This window comes from Lutjanus erythropterus, chromosome 23, assembly GCF_056507025.1.
Source record: "Lutjanus erythropterus isolate fLutEry1 chromosome 23, fLutEry1.hap2, whole genome shotgun sequence".
Lineage (NCBI taxonomy): Eukaryota > Metazoa > Chordata > Actinopteri > Lutjaniformes > Lutjanidae > Lutjanus > Lutjanus erythropterus.
In genome coordinates, this window is record NC_139339.1 from 2400496 (window position 1) to 2414015 (window position 13520).

Genomic DNA, 13520 nt, shown 5'->3' on the forward strand with positions numbered 1-13520 from the left:
GAGCTTCATGATGAGAGAAAATAAAGACAGAAGATGAGAAACTTTCATCTGATTAAAGAATGTGGGTTAAAATAAACAATAAGACATGACAGGAAGGTAACCTGGCTTTGATTTTTGCAGAGTTTTAATGAAACTATAACAGAGAGTTGAATTATTCATAAAATTGCCTTGCCTTGCCTTAAAGAAAAGCATCAGTTTTCTATTTGGATCTTTCAAAGTCACAGTTCTGTGTTTGTGTGTGAGTCAGTGGAGAAAACTGATCAGAGATCAGCAGAGAATCTCACTGTTTTTCTTCATTCAGTCAACTGGATAAAGAGTTTCTGTAGGTTATGATAAATGTTCCAGATGATTTACTTTGTGTCTTTTATAATCTGGACACTAATATAAGAAAACTAGAAAAAGGATATATGTGACTGACACATATGAGTTGATGATAGTTTATGATGTCATGTTTGTTGTTGGGTTTTTGCTGTTTGTCACTTTAAATGTGCAAGTAAAAAAGATTCAGAGCAGAGACACATTTGAAGGTGAACTGAAAACAAATAAGTAGGAAGTGAGGAAGAAAACAAAGATGAACCTCTTGTGTCTTTCTCTCCAGCTTCGTTTGCAGCTGCTGACGCTCGTCTTCAACTCTCTGCTTCTCCTGTGTGAGATTCACGACCTGATGAGAGAGAAGATAAAGACAGAAGATGAGACCTTTTCTCTTACTGAGTTAGAATAAACAATAAAACAGGACAGGAAGATCCTCTGTGGTTCAGGTTTGAGCAGCATTTTAATTCAAGTAGAACAGAGAGCTGAAGTGTCCATGTTAAAGAAAACCAGCTGGTTTCTCATTGGTCCTTCATATGAAGCAAAGTTACAGTTTTGTCTTTGTGTGTGAGTCAATGACCAGCAGAGGATCCAGTCTGTCTGTCTCACTGTTTCTCCTCAGTCACAGTCAGCTGACTAAAGTTTGGGAATAACATCATGTTTGTTTCTGCTTCTTTGTCACATTAAACATGGAAATGAATTAAAGATGATACAGAGCAGGAACAGATGAGAAGTGGAAACAAAGAAGGAGTAAACTGGGAAGAATTTTCTTTTATAAAAACACAAAGATGAACCTGTTTCTTCACCTTATTCTCAGCCTCCTCTCTCCCCTGCAGCTCCTCCTTGTACCACTTGTTTGGATTCCATGAGAGCTGAGAGGAAACAGAGAAGAAGAGAGATTAGGTCTAAAACAATGAGTCTAATTTGAACTGTGGTTATTGGATCAGCTGTGAAAACATTATTATCTGTGGAGGTTTGGAACAAACTCCTGTTTTAGTCGTTTTATGGAGTGAAGATCAACCTTCATGTTATTTGTCTCCACTTGCAGCCTGTTTTCACTCCTAACATGTTAAAGACAGCAGCCTGATCAGTGTCATTATATTCTGTTTGGACGTCCTGTCAACTTTTACTGTGATGTGGGTGAATTCTCAGTTCTGATTGGCTGCAGGGTGTCCATCAGTTCCTGATCATCTACACCCAATAACCATGGCAACATGGACACAGTCAACTTCATTCATTGCCTTTATCTATATTTTATTTTTGACTCACCATACTGGAAATCAAATTCCTGTTTCCTACATGTTTGCTCTTCTTTTATCTCTCTACCTTTTTGACAGCCTCCTCTTCCACAGGTTCATCTGTCCTCAGTAGCGGCTCAGCTTTTCTTCTCCTGGTCTCTGTGTAAAACAGAATTCATATATAAAAGACTTAGATGACCCACTACGTGTTTTATCAACACAGAACTGCTAAAAATCTGACACTCTGAACAAATGAAATTCACATAATTCATATCACTACTCCTCCATAAAACTGTGAGAATAACTTGACATTTACAAAACACTGCAAATAAGTTGTGACTTACTGATTATTTGTCTCCATTTACACACAGAAAAGAAAACTGCAAAAATAAAAACGCTGCAAAAAGTCAAAAGAACAACCAAAATAATAATGACGGGAGCAGAAGAACTGGACTGGACCTCAAAGAAATCATCTGAAATGATAAAACAGAGTAACGTGGTATTTATAGAAAGTTAGATCTCAGCTATTAGAGACAAAATCAGTGATCACGCCAAATAAAATATGAAACATTTTATTTATTTTTTACCTGAAATGTAGATGTGTGCCTGTCTCATCTGGTTGATGTCCTTCTGTTGGACTCTACAGGTGAAGTTGTTGCCGTGTCTCTTCTCCACAGTCACTCTGCTGCTGACAGCATAGAGACCATCAGGACCTCTGACTGTCTCTGTAGGTCCAGCAGAGAGGACGTGTCCCTCACCGTCCAGCCTCACCTCAGGCTCTGGATACCAGCCTCCAGACTCACAGTGGAGAACCACTGCGCTGCTGTTTTTGCTCATCTGGACAACAGGTGAGGAGACAGAACCTAAAGATGAGATGTTGACAAGAGGTAAAGTTAAAGTGCCTGCTGACGTGAGCATTCCTGGCAGTAAGTCCTGTGGTAATAAGATGGGAATCTTTGTCTGAGTTGACCACTTTGGTCCAGACTGAAATATCTCTTGCATGGCCTGAAATTAAAATTTATACAGACATGCATCGTCCTCAGAGGGTGACTTTAATGATCTCCTGACTTTAACTAAAAGCTCTGAAGTTTTTGTTTCTGGTAGCATCAGGTTTTTCTCAAAATGGTGAAAGGAGAGGAGAACACTGATGAAATAGTTGGCCAATAGCAGGCCACTTCCTGTGAGTCACACAAGATCAGGAACAAATCCAGACAGAAAAACAGTTCACGTAATGTTCTCCTCAGATTGTTCTGCAGCTAACATCAAGCTGCTCTGCAGGTAACTGTTAACTTTCCATCAGTTGAGAGGTGAAACTGTAATACTCACTTCCCAGTGTGGCATGGTTCAAATGTTAATCACAGTTCTTCTAACCATGATCTTAAAAGTAAAAAAAATATAGTTAAAAATCACTTTCAACACGATATATAACCACTTACCTACAACAAGCTGAGCAGTATAGTGGATGTTGAAATCTGGAATGAAGCATCTGTATGTTCCTCCATCAGATATTTTCACTTTGGACAGTTTCAGTGAAACGTTTCCATGTTTCAGTTCTTCACTGAACACTGATGTTCTTCCCACGTAGGACGGATGTTTTTTATTCTCCAGTTCCCCGCCGTCACGCCACACGAGGACAAACCTGGGGTCCAGGTCAGGTCTGGTCCACTCTACAGTCATACCAAAAGCATTTACAGGAGGGTCCAGGGAAGACGGCAGAATGATGTCCTCACCAACAAGAGCCACTATTGGCTCAGATGGACCAACTACCTGAGACTGACCTGAGAAGAAACAGATTTCGATCACAATTTTGGCAACAAAGGCAGAATACACTCCAAAGGACTTGTTAATTACTCTGTGTGGTTTAAATGTGAATCAGAGTTCTTCTAACTGTGATGTCCACTTAACGAATGTAATTAATTGTGTTTTGTTGTGTATTATTTGTTCCATATGTTTGGACATTAGGTCGGCACTTTGTTTTGTTTGGGAAATGCTATGTTCATGTTGTGAAAAAGTAACCTGATTTTGGGTCAAAGTAGATAACTGCAGTGACGGCTTTGTGACAGTGGGTGGCAGTGTGAGACCGTTGTTTGCACCGGTCTGTGGCCAGGACCGTTGCTCTGCTGGTTTCCCCTCATAACAACAGAGGATCCAGTAGAGCCCAGTCGTGTCTCCCTGCCTCACCATTGTTCCCTGCATTACAGGACACATATATCTGTTCATGGGTGCCCATGAGCCCGGTGCCCATAACATAACCATGATCTTATAAGTAAAAGGAAAAAGAAGAGTTAAAAAAAATCACTTTCAACACGATATATAACCACTTACCTACAACGAGCTGAACATTATAGTGGATGTTGAAGCCTGGAATGAAGCATCTGTATGTTCCTCCATCAGATATTTTCACTTTGGAAAGTTTCAGTGAAACGTTTCCATGTTTCAGTTCTTCACTGAACACTGATGTTCTTCCCACGTAGGACGGATGCTTTTTATTCTCCAGTTCCCCGCCGTCACGCCACACGAGGACAAACCTGGGGTCCAGGTCAGGTCTGGTCCACTCTACAGTCATACCAAAAGCATTCACAGGAGGGTCCAGGGAAGACGGCAGAACGATGTCCTCACCAACAAGGGCCACTATTGGCTGAGACGGACCAACTACCTGAGACTGACCTGAGAAGAAACAGGTTTTTGATCACAATTTTGGCAACAAAGGAAGAATGTACCTTCATAAAAACACCATGTAAGACTGTTAGTGATGTCTTTAATTTACCTCTACATGGGTGTATCAGGCCAAGAAGGACAACAGTGTGTGAAAGCAGGACAGTGAAGACACCAAACCGAAGGTTTAGGGACGGACTGACCCTCACATGAAACATCCTGGAGTTCTTCTCCATCTGTAAATGCCTTTTTGGGAAGCACAGAAATACATTATGCATACATGGACCATAATACAGGAAAAAATGTCTGATTGCAATTATTTTGACTGATGGTGGAAAATATGATAAGATTTATTAATTGAGGGAATGTTCATTTTTACATCATTCTCATTTTCATTGAAAAACATTTTTAAATGATTGTGTTGTGAATTTTGCAGCAATTTTTTTTTTGTAGGCCGAGACATCTCTGCAGCACATCACCTTTATAATATACTATTCCTCTTGTTATTTTATAATTACAGTTATCATGAACCATCTCTTTATGTTGTGTTATAACAAAGTTTCATGATCGTTTCTGTCACCTTCATATGTGTGAGTCCAGTTTGTATCAAAGGAATCCCTTCAATCATTTTATACATATTGGGTTTTACTTGCATTTAAAAAAGACTGAAAAAATGGAAAACGTTTATTTTTAAATAAATATTTCATATTTTAGATATTTCATATTTTTCATACAGCTCTATTTTTTATCTTACCTGCACAATTTGTTTCTTTTCTTGTCTCACTGGTGTATTTCTGCTGCCCTGTTTGATTGTGTAAATAAAAAAAATGAAATGAAACAGAAATCTTAAAGTGCAGTTTCAGTACAGGTGTTGGGTGGGGGGGGGGGTTGGGGGTAGTACCACTCTTTGGACTGTGGCGCCCTCTGCTGGCCGAACAGCTACACATGTTCATGTGTTCATGTGCGCAGATGAAATAATCATCGTCACGGTTTGAATGTGAATCCAAGCGTGAATCTGAGTGACGTTTAACATCATTTATAACAAATACACATTATATAAAAGAGTCTGTGCTTCAATGTTCGCTCTGATTCTGTTTGACACTTTACTTTCACTTTCATTTGAAACAAAAAGACGGAAAATGTGAATTATAATGTGATTCATCCACAGAAACTGACATTATTTTAAGTGTTACGTTAAAAAAAAAGCGCTTATTTTAAGTTAAACAGGCTCAGCGCAGTGTTTTATATAAGTGATGTGATTTACATAGAGGAGTCAGTTGATCCATCGATTTTAAAAATAACCTGAAAAAACCTGGACAAAGAAACACTGATTAAATCCATTATAATAAAGTCTTTAATTCACTTCCTGCTGTCATTTTTCAAATCAGAAAATAATATTTGATATGAGAAATAAAGTCCAAACATTCAGAAAAACGTCTGTAAAACAAACCTGTTTGCTACTGAAAGCCTCCAGAAGGAGCCACACTGTCAGGTCCGATGAAGAGGAGGGAGGAAGGTTTCTTCCGGTGACTGAGCATAAAAACAGGGAGTTGGAGCGGCCTGATGCTCCCTGGTGACCACAGCTTTCACCATCAAATGAATGAAGGACTGTGCTGCATATAATCTGTCATTAATATAAGAAAAACTGACATTTGAATAAAAAAGATTCACTCAGATTCACATCAGCAGTGAAATCAGGAGATCATATTAAAAGGTGCGCTCGAGATGATCCAGACCTGCGCAGAATCGATCAGCGGTGATCAACGCACCATGCATGCCGCTTACATTTGTGTCCGACTTGATCCCAACTTGCTCTGACGTCATGCACACATAGGCAACGATAACGATAAGGCGGCCGCAGCTTGTAGAGCCAGATGCCGCAGCTGCTCGCCACCGACTGCAAACGCCTGGGTGTCACCTGATCAATGAGCTGAGAGGCTCTGATTGGCTCTTAACTTTGACAACAAACACCACGTGTTGTATAAAATACTCATTTTCTGTGTAATTGTAATACTTTATGCTGCATATATCAGTCTTCTGTTGTGCAGTGAAGTTTTAATCTGTCAGCAAGCAGATATTTAGTGTCTGATAATAATAAAGGTAATATATATATGACTTATCAAAAAGACAGATGCGTCAAAAGGAGGATCTCTTCTATTTTAACTTCAATCAGTGATCAAGAACGCACTTTATTTCTTCAGCTATGATCATGATCTGCAGACTACAGGTAACCTACAGGTGATCTGACAGGATGTTCGTGTCTCCTTCTCTAGTCTCTCGTGAGTCTGTTGAAAACTGTCCGACTTGACTGCAGCTTCTTGTCTCCACCTCCTGCTGCGGCCTCCTGATCTCGTCTGTTCTCCAGTTTAACGAACCTAATGTCTGCAAAGAGAGAACATCTTATCTGAGGCTGTTTTGAGTCATGAAAGTTTTTTTTTTTTTTTTTTTTTAGGTTAGAATCTGGAGACCCATGTAAGAGAAATAATTATCCCCATGATGAGTCATAAAAAGTTTTAAAAAGTCAACTTTTATCTCATATTTATCTCAACATTTTAACATTTCGATTTTATCAAAATACAACAGCAACAAAACAACAACAATAATGATGATGATAATTCTTCCTCCTCTGATTTATCATTTTTTATGCCTGGCACTAATATGGAAATTTTGACTTCTTCAATAACTTTATAAATGAATAAATAAATAAAATCTTCCTCTGATTTATTTATTGATTGATTGGTTTTATGCCTGCACTGGAAAGTTTGACTTTATTCTCAGTATTTCAACTCTGTAGAAAAATTGGTGCTTATCCCTGAATTTTGATTTTATTTTCAATATTTCAACTTTATATATAAATAAATAAATAAATAAAGAATTCATTTGACCTTAATACTCCAGTATGGAAAGGTTCCAGGGGTCGGCATGAAGAAAAAACATGAGACGAGGTAGATTTCAAGAATAAAGACAAAATATGAAAAAAGAAAAAAAAAAATTCTCACTCTGATTCATTTTTTTCTCATTCCTGGCCTGAATACTTACAGTTCAACTTTAAATTGCAAACTTACAATTAAAAGGGGACGGGGAGCTCACATTAATGTAAAAACATCTAATGTCAGGCTGTTTTATGTCATGAAGGTGTTTTTTTTTAAATATTTGTGAGCTTCTTTTCTTTTTTCTTTTAATTCAATAATTAAAACTTCTCCAGGAAGAGGAAGTCTCCTGACATGATAGTTTGGTTCATTCAGCCTCCAGCAGGGGGCAGAGTTGGTTTATTCAGCACATGAACACAATGTGAATCCTGATAAAGTGTCTGAGAGACAAATATCACATATAAGTAAACAAGTTCATTCTCTATGTAGGTGTGCAAAGGTTTTCTATATTACATTTGCAGGTTTTCTACATAACATGATGGCACAATATTATTACAACATTTAAGATCCTGAAAACTGATTTTGTCAATCAAAACTTACCAGGAGTGATGAGATCCTACATGAAGATATCATCGTCTACCTATATTAACAAAAGTTTTGACTATTTCACGTAACAGATCTCAGCAGATTAAGTGTTAAACTCTTAATAAATTATCCCTGAATATGTTTTTCAATGTTTATTGTTGCTTACTTCACCATAAAAACACAGCATCATGTTAAAAAGCTAACATGGAAAAATCTATACTAACTTTTCAGTATAATGTAATTCAAGTGGTCAGAGAGAAAACTAGACTTCCACATGTCCTCCTGCCTGTTTTCAGACTTTAAAAGATCTAAACTGTGTCGGGAAACTTTGGTGAAAACTTTGGGAATAAGACTCAACAATCAACTGTTCTTTTTTCTAGAATCATTTACAGCAGCTTTAATGCAAAAAAACATCACAAACAGTAAAAACAACAGCATATAACAAGCATGAATGTAAGAAAATGGACAGAGTTAAAACGAGGATATGGAACAGCAGATATGAAATATGGAGCAACATGACACATGAATGTATAAAATATATGTTGATATTATAGAATAGGAAAATACAGAGGTGAAGACTAAGATGTAAAGTAGCTCTAAGATTTGTTAATTTATTCACAGACATTGGATACCATATAAAAATGCAGCAATATTAATTCTCAGCAATATTGCAAATCATATAAAACTTTACAGAAAGAGTTAAAATACATTTAATGAAGTCAGCACACATTTTCAGCAGACAGCGCTCATTTTTCACCCTGTTATAATTTGTCATATACACACAGATGTAAAACACACATGTGCACAAACAGGACCCCTTTCCTGATTTTTCACCATCACTATCTAATAAAGGCAAAAAATAATCTAAAAAAAGACTCAACACAACCACAATACAGTATAATATATATTGTCTTGTTTTGTCTTTTACAGCTTTTTCATCACGCTAAGTCTTTTATGCCATTTTCATGTTGTTACAAACTTTTCACTTGTTTCTGTTTTTCTGTTGTTTTTGTCTCATTATGTCTTTTGCATCTTTTTCATCTTCATAATTTAGTTTTATCTTGTTACATAATTTTTGTCTTGTTATGCTGTTTTTGTTTTATTACATTATTTTTCCTTGTCATACCTTTTTGTTTATCACGTTGTTACATCTTTTATGTCATTTTCACAGTGTTACCTATTTGACACCATGTTTGTCTTGCTGCGTCCGTCATGTGATAAGTGTTGCTTTTAAAGGTCCTCCAGCAACATCTTTTAACCATTAAAACTGGTTTTATTTTTAACACAGATGAGCCAAGCTCAAATTAGAGCTGCGTCACATGGATTCAACTGCCAGTCTGGTCTCCTCAAGTTTTTTGATATAATCACAGAACCTCTGAGTTGAGTAAAGTTTCTGTGCTAACGACAAGATCCACTTGACAACCAATCAACAGACGCAATGACAGTGATCAATGACCAAATAGATAACCCTGATGTTGTAAACAGAGATAAAGTAGCTGCAAAGTGTTCAGTCAGCCAAGCTGCAGAATCCAAATGTTGTCAACAGTTTCTTCCTCTTTGAGTTTCGTAGTGTCAACTGTTTCCTAAAAGTCCATCTGCTCATCCTGAAACAAATGTTCTTGATCCACTTCTGTACCACAATCCATATGTTCACTTTCATCTATTACTTTTTGCTCTGTGTCTCCTGCTTCTTCACACCCCATTTGCTCCTCCTCTGATTCACAGGTCTCCAGTGTCTGGACTTCATCGTCTTCCTGATGCTTCCTCTCCTCGACTTCTCGTTGCTGATCCTCAACTTCTGCCTCTTGCTTGTTGGTATCTAAAACATGTTGGTTACCATTTCCCTCCTCTGTCCTCATTATTTGTTCTGGCCTCTCTGACTGAAGCTCCCCCATATTCTCCACTTTACCTCTAACTTCTGCCTCACTCCTCTCCTGCTCTTTGTCCTCTAAAAGATGTTCCTCCCTTGATTTCTTGAAAGTCTCCGGTGTCTGGACTTCTTCTTCCTCACGCTTCCTCTTCTTGACTTCTCGTTGCTGATCCACATGATGCTGGTTCCCTTGATTATGTTGTTGTTTTGTTCTTCTCCTGACATTTCTTTGAGTTGGACCAGTTGTAGGTCTTCTGTTACTCTCTACTGCCTTCTCTTCACGACACTCAGCTCTTGTCTCTGCAGGACACGTGGACGAACCCTCTGGCTGCTCTCTGATTTCTTCCTTGACACCCGCTTGTTGCACTACCTGCAGCTGTCCTACTTCTCCAAGTTTTTGTCCAGTCTCCTTGGACATCTTTTGACTTCCATCAGTGTCATCTCCTTTGATGGACTGCTCTAACAGCTCTTTGGTTTCTCCCTGGTTTCTCACAGACTTTTCTTCCTGCTGTTTCTCTGCCTGGTGCTTAGTCTCTTCTTGAAACTCCTGCTCTTGTGTTTCTTGAATACTGAGGTCCAACCTCTCTGTAACTTCACTACTGACTGCTGGAGGCTTATTCTCTCTCTCATCCTTCTTTTCTTGTCTTGTCTCCTTCAATTTCTCATTCTCATTCCTTTTCACGTCCCTTTCTGTAGTAATGTCACTCTGGTTTTCCTCCCTATCTCTTCCTTTCTTACCCTCATCTTCTGCCTCTTGCTTGTTGGTATCTAAAACATGTTGGTTACCATTTCCCTCCACTGTCCTCTTTATTTGTTCTGGTCTCTCTGACTGAAGCTCCCCCACATTCTCCACTGTCCTATCCCCTGTCTCTTTCACTTTCTCATTCATTTCCTCCTCTTGGTTCTCCACTTTCCTTCCTGTCATTCCACTACAGTCATTATGGTTTCCTTTCTGATCTTCTTCTTTTTTACCTCTAACTTCTGCCTCACTCCTCTCCTGCTCTTTGTCTTCTAAACGATGATGGCCACCATCTCCTTCCTGTGATTTGAGTTTCATCTCATCTTTCTCTCTTCTTTTCTGCAACTCTGACTGAAGTTTCTTCTTGTTCTCCTCCCTCTGTCTTTCTTCCTCCGGTAGCTTTTGTTCTCTCTGTTCCTTCATCTGTCTCGCCTTGCTTACTTTTTTTGTTTTTTCCTGCTTATACACATTAGGTTTTACATTTTTCTTTTTTTCTTTTGCTTTCTTCTGATGGGTGGCCTGCTCTTGTTGTGTCTCTTCTTCTTTTTCTTCCTCCTGATCAGTGTGAAGATTTTGCAGCTGCTCTTTTTGTTCTTCCACAACCACAACTACTGAAAGTCCTGAATCTTCTTTTGCTGGTTTCATCTGCTCTCCTTCATCCTTCTCTAAATCACTTTTCACTTGTCTTCCTATCATGTCCTGCCTTTGGTGTGTTTCTCCTTCTGCTGAAATCAGAGGTGCTTTTCCATTATTTATAAATTTAATTTCCACCCCTCCTTCTGCACTGTCCTTGTCCCTTTTCATCTCTGGGTTTATCACAAGCTGGTCTTGGTTTGTCTCTCTTTCAGCAACTTCTTCATGTTCACTTTGAGATTTCATTTCCTCCTGTCCTGTATTGTCCAGATTGTTCTCTTCTTCTCTTGTTGCCATGAGCGGCACACTTTCTTCTCCTTCATTCATAACATGGAAAATTGTCTCATCACCTTTAGACGCGACTGTCTTCTCTTTGTCGGTTTGTTCAGGACCATCCTCAAGGCCCCTCCTCTTGTTTCCTGTGTGTTTGAAGACACGGGACACATTCATGTAAAATATAAGATGATGTATTCTGTGTTAACTTTGTAACGGCATTAAAAAAATTAATTCAGTGACTTACTGAGTCTTTTTTGTCTCCTTATCATCCATACAAGGAAAACAACTGTAAGAACAAACACAGCACAGACTAAAATAGCAGGCAGGCCACCAGGAGTACCAGGGGTACTGGTAGTACCAGGAGTACCAGGAGTACTGGTAGTACCAGGAGTACCAGGAGTACCAGGAGTATGAGGAGCAACCACAAAGAAATGATCTGAAATGGAAAAAAAAAAAACAAAAAAACAGAACAATATGTTGGTCATATCAACTGTCTAACTAAGTGATCACATCATCAACATATAAATTATATCAACCTGGAACATGGATCTGTGTCTCTCTGGTCTGGTTGATGTCCTTCTGTTGGACTCTACAGGTGAAGTTGTTTCTGTGTCTCTCCTCCACAGTCACTCTGCTGCTGACAGTATAGAGACCATCAGGACCTCTGACTGTCTCTGTAGGTCCAGCAGAGAGGACGTGTCCCTCACCGTCCAGCCACGACACCTCAGGCTCTGGATACCAGCCTCCAGACTCACAGTGGAGAACCACTGCGCTGCTGTTTTTGCTCATCTGGACAACAGGTGAGGAGACAGAACCTAAAGATGAGATGTTGACGAGAGGTAAAGTTAAAGTTCCTGCTGACGTGAGCATTCCTGGCAATAAGTGGCACATTTAAAGCTTCCTAACTGACATTATTTTTAGCCATCCTGATGGTGTGGTAATAAGATGGGAATCTTTGTCTGTGAGTTGACCACTTTGGTTCAGACTGAAATATCTCTTGCATGGCCTGAAATTAAAAATTTATACAGACATGCATCGTCCTCAGAGGGTGACTTTAATGATCTCCTGACTTTTACTAAAAGCTCTGAAGTTTTTGTTTCTGGTAGCATCAGGTTTTTCTCAAAATGGTGAAAGGAGAGGAGAACACTGATGAAATAGTTGGCCAATAGCAGGCCACTTCCTGTGAGTCACACAAGATCAGGAACAAATCCAGACAGAAAAACAATTCACGTAATGTTCTCCTCAGATTCTTCTGCAGCTAACATCAAGTTGCTCTGCAGGTAACTGTTAACTTTCCATCAGTTGAGAGGTGAAATTGTAATACTCACTTCCCAGTGTGGCATGGTTCAAATGTTAATCACACTTCTTCTAACCATGATCTTAAAAGTAAAAAAAATATAGTTAAAAATCACTTCAAACACGATATATAACCACTTACCTACAACAAGCTGAACAGTATAGTGGATGTTGAAGCCTGGAATGAAGCATCTGTATGTTCCTCCATCAGATATTTTCACTTTGGACAGTTTCAGTGAAACGTTTCCATGTTTCAGTTCTTCACTGAACACTGATGTTCTTCCCACGTAGGACGGATGTTTTTTATTCTCCAGTTCCCCGCCGTCACGCCACACGAGGACAAACCTGGGGTCCAGGTCAGGTCTGGTCCACTCTACAGTCATACCAAAAGCATTCACAGGAGGGTCCAGGGAAGACGGCAGAACGATGTCCTCACCAACAAGGGCCACTATTGGCTCAGACGGACCAACTACCTGAGACTGACCTGAGAAGAAACAGGTTTTTGATCACAATTTTGGCAACAAAGGAAGAATGTACCTTCATAAAAACACCATGTAAGACTGTTAGTGATGTCTTTAATTTACCTCTACATGGGTGTATCAGGCCAAGAAGGACAACAGTGTGTGAAAGCAGGACAGTGAAGACACCAAACCGAAGGTTTACAGACTGACTGACCCTCACATGAAACATCCTGGAGTTCTTTGTCTGTAAATGCCTTTTTGGGAAGCACAGAAATACATTATGCATACATGGACCATAATACAGGAAAAAATGTCTGATTGCAATTATTTTGACTGATGGTGCAAATATGATAAGATTTATTAATTGAGGGAATGTTCATTTTTACATCATTATTCTCACAGACACAGATTTTTTGTGTAGGCCAAGACATCCCTGCAGCACAAATTTAAAATATTATTTTGAAACACATATCACCTTTAAAATATACTATTCCTCTTGATATTTTATAATTACACTTGTTGGCTGTATTGCGATAACTTTTAATTAATTGTCGAGCCCTTCTGTAAATCATGAACCATCTCTTTATG

General features: G+C 38.9%; 1 protein-coding gene across 1 annotated transcript; it reads right to left on the reverse strand.

The window, feature by feature from the left end:
• Positions 1–211: 211 nt before the first annotated feature.
• Positions 212–13187, reverse strand: LOC146305303 (uncharacterized). Its single transcript, XM_084713076.1, has 14 exons — positions 13056–13187; positions 12614–12955; positions 11712–11990; positions 11420–11611; positions 9244–11318; positions 5653–5772; positions 4315–4537; positions 3873–4214; positions 2984–3325; positions 2135–2410; positions 1892–2020; positions 1636–1706; positions 1116–1181; positions 212–661 (listed from the first exon to the last, which is right to left on the reverse strand). The coding sequence occupies exons 1-14, from the start codon at positions 13159–13161 to the stop codon at positions 482–484; spliced, it is 4743 nt and encodes a 1580-aa protein (XP_084569202.1). The 5' UTR covers positions 13162–13187; the 3' UTR covers positions 212–481.
• Between the last annotated feature and the right edge of the window lie 333 nt (positions 13188–13520).

What these genes read in the sequence shown, in the direction of transcription:
- LOC146305303 (XM_084713076.1), bottom strand. Translation starts at nt 13,161, where the DNA reads ATGTTTCATGTGAGGGTCAGTCAGTCTGTAAACCTTCGGTTTGGTGTC. An exon ending in TACTGCTCAGCTTGTTGTAG is followed by an intron (nt 2,411 to 2,983) that starts GTAAGTGGTTAT and finishes TCTCATCTTTAG; the next exon opens with GTTCTGTCTCCTCACCTGTT. An exon ending in AAGAGGAGGCTGTCAAAAAG is followed by an intron (nt 1,182 to 1,635) that starts GTAGAGAGATAA and finishes GTTTCCTCTCAG; the next exon opens with CTCTCATGGAATCCAAACAA.